Below are 10,205 nucleotides of genomic sequence, written 5' to 3'. Positions count from 1 at the left end.
CAGGGGGTAACTAATTATGAAAACATTTTCGCCTTTATTCACGAGATGTTGCATAGAATTTTCTTTCATTTTGGGAAAAAATGAGTATTTTATCACTTATTGGAGTATAGGAATATGAAGATGAAGATGAAGAGAAATAGTAAAAATAGTAAATAAAAATCCAAATTCATCTACGAGTTCAGTCTTTCATTTCGTTTACGCTCTGGATTTGTGTTTTTGTTCACTATTTCTCTTCATCTTCATCTTCATATTCCTATACTCCAATAAGTGATAAAATACTCATTTTTTCCCAAAATGAAAGAAAATTCTATGCTACATCTCGTGAATAAAGGCGAAAATGTTTTCATAATTAGTTACCCCCTGCCAGAAAGCTCGCAATTTTGCTAAATTTTGTCCCATATTTCGGCTCGATTTCCGAAAAGATTTTATGACTTGATAAAAAATCCTCTCTTAGCGGCATAGATTTTTCTTCTCTTCATGCTTTAAACAAAGGCATTTTTGCCAACAAGATTTGATTCTCGCTGAATTTGTGAACTGCCAGATGACTTTTTTTCAACCTTGTATTTTTATTTTTTTCCAATTCAATTTTTATTTCATTTCTTGAAAGAGTGCTTTTGTTCAATGTTTTTGACACATGTTTTTGGTTCATTTTTTCAAAAAAAATTCTGCATACATTCAATTTTTTTTTAGGAAATGTCACATTTGTGTTTTTTGGAAACTTTCATTTTCCTATAAAACTTTTCATCAAAAGCTCGACTTTTTTGTGGTTTGGCCAATTGGGCGAGGTACCCTATCACACTCATTAAGGCACTTCAATTTTCTAACCCGAAAACCTAGAGAACCTCCAAAGGGTTAATAAAGAGCCAGAAATGAATATTATTCACAAAGAAAGTATCACAAAAATTTTAAAACTGATTGTGAAAATCACTCAAAAACATTAAAAAAGTCGTAGCAGCCTGCCGCTACGTAAGAGCCAAATTTTTGTGCCAGAAATATTGAGGGCTCTTGAACTACTCGCACCCTCGCTTCGCTCCTGTGGTTCGCCTGTGTTGGGGGGACTTTGTCCCCCCTGCCCCCCAAGAGCTTCGCCCAACTACCCCTACGCATGTTTTTTTTTCATGTTCTGCGCTTCGCTAAAGCTAAATGATTTTGTTTCAGTTGATCTAGACTCCAGTGATATTGCTAAAATTATCCCATCATGGTCAGAGATATTGAGTCTCAGATTTATTCCCTAGGGGAGTGAAAAATTATTTTTGCCAGGATAGCTCAGAGTAACCATTTTCATCAATAAATCAATCCTAACTACACACACTATGTAATGAATGAAGAAATAAATTCAACCTATACTATAATTTAAAGAATTTATTACAACGTATTTATATAGTACAGGGTGTTTAAATGAATCATGGGCAATAATTTCACAATAGATGCAACTCGAATAGACTAACAAAAAACGTTATTATGATAAGTTGCCTATCTTGTAAAATGAAGGCGCTACATGCTCCACAAAACTGAAAATTTATGAATTTTGAAAAATTCATCAAAAATAAGAAAACGTTTGAATCATTTAAGTGATGCCTCTAACCCATAGTACTCGAGTGGACGAACAAAAACAGTTATTATGACCAATTGCCTATATTCAAAATTGAAGGGGCAAACCTGATTCAAAATTTCCAAATTTTGAGTGCCCCGAATTTGAATTTTGAAATTGTGCTGGCCCCTTCAATTTTGAAGATAGGCAATTGGTCATAATAACTTTTTTTGTTCAGCCACTCAAGTGCTATGGGTTAGGGGCATCATTTAAATGATACAAACATTTTATTACTGTCTGCAAATTGATGAAATTACCCCATTTTTGGACTAAAATTTACCAATTTTGAACAATTCATCAAAAATAAGAAAATGTTTGAATCATTTAAGTGATGCCCCTAACCCATAGTACTCGAGTGGACGAACAAAAACAGTTATTATGACCAATTGCCTATCTTAAAAATTGAAGAGGCCAGCACAATTTCAAAATTCAAATTTGGGGCACTCAAAATTTTGAAATTTTGAATCAGGTTTGCCCATTCAATTTTTAAGATAGGCAATTGGTCATAATAACTTTTTTTGTTCATCCACTCGAGTACTATGGATTAGGGGCATCGCTTACCTAAATAATTCAAACGTTTTCTTATTTTTGAGGAATTTTTCAAAATGTGTAAATTTCCAGTTTTGTGGAGCACGTGTAGCGCCTTCATTTTACAAGATAGGCAACTTATCATAATGACGTTTTTTGTTCGTCTACTCAAGTTGCATCTATTTATAGTGAAATTATTGCCCACGATTTATTTAACACCCTGTATATAGGACATTATCCTATCTTTCGGTAGTATTAGTTTACTAAGATCCGTCATAAGGGAGTATAATGCATAATTTAAAACAAGTACTTGATGCAGCTAATTAATTTCCTTGTAATGATTTACCTGTGTGGAATCACTTATGAGTAGAAAAACAAGTAAATATACATAAAACACACGATGAAATCGTGCATACACCATTGAAATAAATATTAGGTAGGTATTTATTTGCTTAAGGTCCAGTTTATTATTATTTCTGTGTGCATCTGATTTTAAAAACCAATGTGTACAAAATTATGATGTGAAATTCCTGTAATAAACTTGCCCCACCCCGCCAGCAGGTTGGGGACTGAGGAACTCAGAAAAAAAAGAATTCTCCAATTCAATACACCTACCTATCTACTATAATTAGAAGATGTAATAAGCTAATTAAATGGGTAGTAAATGCGCTCTAACACTTTCCACATTGACCACCTCTTTCAGATGTCCCCCCAATACTAAGGACTTTGATGGCATCTAACTAAACAAAACTCATGTAACACTTTGCATAATTTGATGATGTCCAGATACATCTCAAACTACCAAAAAGATCACTATGTATTTGATTCACCATCGGATGAATCAAATAGGTATATCAAATCGAATTATATATTTGTAATTTCACACGTGAATGGTGTTAACAAACAAAAAACTTATCATTAGTATGTTGAAGTACCATCTAGGGCTAGTGAATGAAACGATCATAGTATTCTGTTCTGTTCTGTTCTGTTCTGTTCTCACTTTTGCAGTCATTTTTTCTTCACTTACATGATGAATTCTCATAATAGACAGCTTTTTACCTTGAAAATTAAGCCTTTTACTGCCTTTGAAAGACAAAATAAAACTAAAAATGAAGTCTAAAACATGAAAAATATTGAATAATTTGAATAAAATTGAGAGATATTGTTCTGTTCTAGTTATTGTTTTTTGTTTAAAACGTTGAATCATTTTGTTCAGTTAGCATTCATTTGTTCGTAGCATTATATTATTCTGTTTGGGTAACATTCAGAAAATTTGAAAATTTTAGTGTTTATCAAGAAGTTCATAGTGTTCTGTTCAGTTCTGTTCACCAGCCCTGGTACCATCATGCTGCTGCTGCAGCTAATGAGACTAAGTGGAGAAATAGCGCCAGTTGCGATCATCACATGATCACATACCAGAGCCTGTGTCGGCATTTCTCCCTATTTAAATATCTATCTCGCAACTGCGAGCTTGGACAACGATCTAACTGTCATCATAAATATGTCACCATAATTAATGACATAGTGGCCTATCTGTCGCAGTAAAGAATATGTTCCCAAACTTCTCAGTTTAAGGGGTTCATAAAATAATCATCCCCTATAGGCGATGGGGGCAGTGTGCACTATATCAAATTCTCATAATTGAATGATAATCTGTCAAAACTGCAGAAATTGTCATAAAATTTTTCAAATTCACCCCCACAGTCCACAGCCTCTAATAACTGTAAATTACCAGAAGATGATCATGGTATCTTACGGAATTTTTTTTGTTGAAAAAATCACTACTTTTTTCAACAAAATTTTCAGAAAGCTCTACACTCGACACCCCCCTCCCCTCTCACACAAAAAAAATTAAAAAATCAAATTTTTCACCAGAAAATTTCCAAAAAAATTGAAATTGGAAAAAAATGTGTATAGTGACCCGCTCTCACAAAACCAACCGTTTCGACGACAAAAAGTTTACGAAATAATGACGTTTAAAATGAATTTTAAGAGTTCAAAGATCAGATTTTTGATTAAAAAAAAAAAGATTTTTTGAAATTTCGTCGAAATGGTCGGTTTTGTCAGAGCGGGTCACCAAAGTATTTATTAATAAACTGCTCAAAATGGTTCGAAACCATTTTCAATCGATTCGGCGGAACAAAAATACTGCACATGGCAAATTTCAGCTTTCTAGGTCAATTTACTAAAATGTTATTTTTTTCTCATTTTTAGCCCAAAGCTTTTTGAAAATTTACCAAAAATCGGAAAGAACACGTTACCCAATGGAATTTTGGCTGGGAATGTATTTTTGCATGCTCTTTCCATTCAGCTTTGACGGTTCAAAAAATTTTCTGCCAGTTATAATACCTCTCTTGTGAGGATGCGGGAGGAATAAAAATACATACGAGACGAGTACTAGTTGCACAATCGCTATTCTTAAACCGTACACGTCCTCGTTTGATATCATTCTGTATAGATCCAACTTTCTCTCATTCAAAATAGACCTTTTCAAATGGTCCAAAATGGAGTATGGGTATCTTATAAGCAAGTGTATCTAATAGCGTCTCCACAAACGGAAAAAATAGTCAATTATTCGTTCAAGAAAAAAAAATTAATAGAGTAACTACTTTTGGTACGTTTCATGATACATTCTCAACTTTTTAAAAATACAATTTCCATTTCCCCGCTTTTTAATGCATTTCCTCCAATAAGGTATAGCTCATTGTATTATTGACTCGAGTATAAGTGCAGAATGAGGTCGAAGAACAGACAAAGTTGGATAATTAGGTGTCGTTTTGATGATAGAACTGCAAAATCAAGAAATGAATTAGTACGAATGGATTGATACGAGTAGAAAAACAAAATTCACAAAAATTTCCTTTTCTTACCCTTTCTTATACCCGGAATTCGGACCCGAAGCTGCCACAGTCATGGTCGGTGGAACATTGTCCAGATTGGCGTACAAATCTATAGGCTCAGTCTCCGCTCCTAAATTCATTATTGTTATATATCTAGTTCGTTTATGAGTTCTGGAGAAAGCTAGAATCCATTTTGAGACAATGTGAAACTTCAAATCGCCATATTTAAACGTGTCGGTTTTCCTAAACGACATTAAGTCCTTGAAGTAATGCAAACTGCTGTTTTCATGAGCCATTTGAGTTTCAACGTTGAATTGCCAGTAATTTGGATGAACTGGTAGCCAAGGTTTCTCAGCTGAAGTGAATCCTGCATCATTGTCAAACGAATACGATTTGAATTATTTACCTACTGATGATGTGAGGGAGTATCATAGATAATAATGTCCTCCTTACCAGCATTTCTCGAATCGTCCCAATGCATCGGTGAGCGATGAGTAAATCTGTTATAAGCATCATCCATCTGAACCAGATTATTTGCCCCGATGCTCAGTTCTTCTCCATAATACACGGAGCCTATTCCAGGTAGCATGGCAACTAGTGCTAATAGAATAGAGTTGTATTCTACGTCAAAAGCACGCGCAAGTCTGCCATTATCGTGATTACCCAGCTGCAAAAATGGTCTCATTGTTTGTAAAATGGGCCACGAATGATTTAAACTATATTCTATTTCATTCGTATGCAACTTACAGCCCAATTTGATGGAAGGCCTTTTGGTACTTGATCCAACCACGTGCGAAGGAAATCATGAAGCTGGTGAGCATCCAAATATGTCTTCAAACATGTCAACAGAGTATTGAATGGTAAATCAAACACTGGGAACCGTCTTGTTCCGTAATATTTCATGAGTTTTGGAGCTGATCCGAATGTTTCTCCAATTAAAGCACTGTTGGTACACGAAACGGAATTAGCTCGCGTATTCTAGCTCGTTCGTTTAACTTACCTATTTGTTAAAAACAATAAAAAATAATTACGTTTGAGTTGATTTTCTTGACTTTTTATCATACTGCGCAACAAATTGGTGTAATTCGTTGATAAATTTGAATGTATCCGGATGGTGGACATGGGTCTTGTAATCATCAATAGCGAATATTGTTTCTAGCGTGTGTTCGGGTTTTAATGGTGGGTGATCTTGAAGGTGCTCGTCCTCTAAAAGTAGCATCGGTGCATCAACTCTGAATCCAGTTACTCCCTTTTCCAACCAAAACTTGATTATGTCCTGCAAAATCAAATCAAATAGAGGAGTTGAAATTTAACCTGAATTCAAATTCACATGCAGTCAATCTATAATATTAGTACCTACTTTTACTTCAGCTTTAACTGCATTATTTCTCAAATTCAAATCAGGTTGCTTTTCTGTGAAATGTCGCAGATAGAATTGTTTCCTTTTGTCGTTCCAAGTCCACGCACTTCCACTTTCATGTAAATGGAATATACTGAACTGAAATTGAGAAAGAAATTTACGTTTTGCAAATTTATTAGATGGGTTCTATGCTCAATTAAATGCGTACCTACCCAATTATTTGGTGGAATAGGTTTTTTATTCGAGTCGTAGCCTTTTGGATCAGCCCAGACATAGTAATCTGTGTATGGATCAATCCTATCGATTGATTTCTGAAACCATTCGTGTTCATCGCTGCTGTGATTGATCACCAAGTCTATTAAGAAATATAAACCTGAAAACAAACACACATTACAAAACATCTTCTTAGGTCCCCTAGATTACATACGAATAGGTAAACTACCTACCTCGTGATTTCATTTCCTTCATCAATTGTTCGAAGTCTTCCATCGTCCCGAAAATGGGGTCAATTCCTTTGAAATCGGTAATATCATATCCGCCATCAGCCTTAGAAGATGGAAAAAAAGGTGGCATGTAAATAGTATCAATTCCAATGTCCGCTAGATAATTAAGCTTGGAAATCAGTCCTTTGAGGTCTCCTATTCCATCACCATCGCTGTCTTTGAATGATTTCAAATATATTTCGTAAATACAGGCGTGTTTCCACCAAGTTTTATCCAAAGCCAAAATACTTGGTACGAATAACGACGCGATTAAAATTTGAAAGAATTTCATTTTTTTTTTCAATTATTTTAATTCAAAACTTTGAAACTGAAATTTTTTCAAAAATCGAACAATTTTTGTAGTTCAAAGTTGTCGTTGAAGGAAAAAAGTACTCTTATTTGTCGAAAAACGAACCGAAACGATGCCCGATTGAAACGAACTGAGACGTTATGAATTTCATTTCATCATGCATCAGTATTTAAGCGATAATTTTTGCATCATTTTTTTTGCACGAGTGGGTAGGGTACCTACACTTAGTCACGTACTATGCAAAACCACCAAAATACTTGTAGTACTATTTTAACACGCATATCTTGTACTCCAAAATGGAGAATGGTTTATGTCATCGATATTATTGGTCTATAAGGTCAAATGTCAAATTATTCTTCAACAGTGTAGTGTGTACTTGTGAATTATTTCGCATCAATTTAGAGTAATGTACATGGTGGCTTCGAAATTCTAAGTGTTGGATTGGTTCATTTCAAAATTTGTCTATTGCTGGTTTTTTCACAGTTTTCATTTTCATTTCCAAGTTTTTGGTTGATTGAGAGAAATACCGTTTTTCGACTTTTCAGTGAAAATCAGTGAATTCACCTACCTACCTTGATTTTGATGAGGACTTTTCTTAAAGAAAATGAAATTTTCCGTCGAATAAATTCCAAGCTTGAACCTCAGAAGTGCCAAAAATCGAATACAACCAAAAATACTGTTAAATATACGAGAATACCATTCCCATAGTTTTTCAATATCCTAAAAGAATGAAAGTTTTACAATTTTGAGGACTATTTCTTTTTTTTGATAAGCAAATTCCTGAAGGAAAATGATTGGATTTAATCAGATTCAATCAGATATTTTATATCGGATCTGATCAGGTTTGAACAGCTCTAATCCGATCAAAACTTTGATCTGATCAGGTCTGAGATCTGATCAGATTCAATCATTTTTCCTAGGGTCTTTTGCTGTAAAAATATTATTTTGATACTCACTAATGTTTTGGTGAAATAATTCACAGCCCAAGTGAATACAAACATTGGTATCAACGATTGAAATTATTCCAATCTGAGCAGAAAATCGTTATTCTTGAAATTTAATTATTTTTAAAGTTTCACGCCCCATTAGAAAATGATTAGATCTCATCAGGTCAGATCAGATCTGGACGTTTCCTGGATCCAATTCGAAATCAGATTAAACCAAAGTCTAATCAGACCTGATCAAATCAACGTTTTGATCGAATTAGATCTGTCAAGACTCTTGAACGTAATCGATCTCATGTAATACCTCCTCCTAGATTATGATTAATTAAATATTGTCCCCTTGTTTATTCCCCATTGTATTATTTTTTTTTTCTCTCGCCCTCCCCCTCCTGACCTAGATATAATTTTCGCTTCTTCATTATATATTATCTATTTTATTGTAGTTAATGCGAATTCTTTACTATTTCTTGTTTGTTGTGTAGTTTGGTATGGTTTATGATAAGAACCAATAGGTATCCATCGTAAGTTGTTCCTTATATTGCACAATAAATTTCTCCCACCCCCTCGTGGGGAATGGGGACACTTGAAAAAAAAAAAAAAAAAAAAAGATCTGTCAAGACCGGATCGTGAATCCATCCGGATCTGATCAGACCGGAATGATCAGGTCAGATCAGGCATGATCAGATCAGCACGTACCACAGGTCAACGGAATCTACTCACAAGGGAACCTCTTGAGGTGCCACACTCCGATTTGAACGGGACCACGATTTTTGGAAAGAGCATAGTCTAAAATCCCCAAAACCAAGTTTTCAGCTGCCCAAGTTCATTTTTCGATTTTTGACGAATTTTTGAAAATTCAAAATTGACTGTTTTTGGCGATTTATGCTTTTTTTAAAAAGTACATACTTGATCAATAAAAATGGTCAAAATGAGCCCCAAAACTGATATTAATTACCCAAATCCAAATTTCACAATTTCCAGCCATTCTGGAGCCTTCAGCGCGATTTTTAATTTCTCCAGAATTTTGAATTTGCTCCAGAAGGCGTGAATATGAAGTTGGGCAGCTAAAAATCGAGTTGTATATTAAACTCGATCTGTTTAACGAATTTATCTACATTTGAGCCGATTTTGGGAGTGACACCTCAAAAATGGGTTTTTGACCAGCTTTTTTCAAAATTAAAAAATCAAAAGATAACCGTTTGTGAAGAAATTTTTGAAATTTGCGCGAATTGCTGTATTTCTTCAAGAACTAACCCTCGGAGCGCAAATTCTACCATTTCCAGCCGTTTTGGAGCGAGAGTGGCACCTCAAAAAACCACTATTGAGCTGTCACTCTCAAAATATGCTCAAATGTAGATAAACTCGTTAAACAGGTCGAGTATAATACACAACTCGATTTTTAGCTGCCTAACTTCATATTCACGCCTTCTGGAGCAAATTCACAATTCTGGAGAAATTGAAAATCGCGGTGGAGGCTCCAGAATGGCTGGAAATTGTGAAATTTTGATTGGGGGGGGGGGTTAGTTACGGACAAAATACAGCGATTCACGCAAATTTCAAAAATTTCCTCACAAACGGTCATCTTTTGATTTTTTGAATTTTTGAATTTTGAAAAAAGCTGGTCAAAAAACCACTCTTGAGGTGTCACTTCCAAAATCGGTTCAAATGTAGATCAACTCGTTAAACAGGTTGAATATAATACACAACTCGATTTTTAGCTGCCCAACTGCATATTCACGCCTTCTGGAGCTAATTCAAAATTCTGGTGAAATAGGAAAATCGCGCTGGAGGCTCCAGAATGGCTGGAAATTGTGAAATTCGGATTTGGGGTGTTAGTTTAGGACAAAATACAGCGATTCGCGTGAATTTTGAAAATTTCCACACAAATGGGAAACTTTTGATTTTTGGGATTTCTTAATTTTGAAAAAAGCTGATCAAAAAAATACTTTTGAGGTGTCACTCTCAAAATCGGCTCAAATGTAGATAAACTCGTTAAACAGATCGAGTGTAGTATATAACTCGTTTTTTAGCTGCCCAACTTCATAATCACGCCTTCTGGAGCAAATTCAAATTTCTGGAGAAATTGAAAAATCGCGCTGAAGGCTCCAGAATGGCTGGAAATGGCGAAATTTGGATTTAGGTAATTAATA

The 10,205-nt window shown here is 34.8% G+C and overlaps 1 protein-coding gene and 1 long non-coding RNA gene across 2 annotated transcripts in view; both read right to left on the bottom strand.

Annotated features, from left to right (window-relative positions):
- LOC135847534 (uncharacterized) overlaps positions 1–10,205 on the bottom strand; it is a 141,507-nt gene that overhangs the window by 106,307 nt on the left and 24,995 nt on the right. The window lies entirely within an intron of this gene.
- Positions 4,729–7,375, bottom strand: LOC135848968 (maltase 1-like). The gene is made up of 8 exons (XM_065369078.1): positions 6,766–7,375; positions 6,532–6,692; positions 6,320–6,457; positions 5,991–6,235; positions 5,707–5,902; positions 5,413–5,626; positions 4,990–5,326; positions 4,729–4,908 (listed from the first exon to the last, which is right to left on the bottom strand). Exons 1-8 carry the CDS (start codon positions 7,091–7,093, stop codon positions 4,821–4,823), a joined length of 1,707 nt encoding a protein of 568 aa, XP_065225150.1. The 5' UTR covers positions 7,094–7,375; the 3' UTR covers positions 4,729–4,820.

This window comes from Planococcus citri, chromosome 5 (assembly GCF_950023065.1).
Source record: "Planococcus citri chromosome 5, ihPlaCitr1.1, whole genome shotgun sequence".
NCBI lineage: Eukaryota > Metazoa > Arthropoda > Insecta > Hemiptera > Pseudococcidae > Planococcus > Planococcus citri.
Note: the sequence above shows the minus strand (reverse complement) of the source record. Positions and strands in the feature narration are given on the sequence as shown.

What these genes read in the sequence shown, in the direction of transcription:
- LOC135848968 (XM_065369078.1), bottom strand. Translation starts at nt 7,093, where the DNA reads ATGAAATTCTTTCAAATTTTAATCGCGTCGTTATTCGTACCAAGTATT. An exon ending in TCAAGAAAATCAACTCAAAC is followed by an intron (nt 5,903 to 5,990) that starts GTAATTATTTTT and finishes GTGTACCAACAG; the next exon opens with TGCTTTAATTGGAGAAACAT. An exon ending in GCCTTCCATCAAATTGGGCT is followed by an intron (nt 5,627 to 5,706) that starts GTAAGTTGCATA and finishes CCATTTTTGCAG; the next exon opens with CTGGGTAATCACGATAATGG.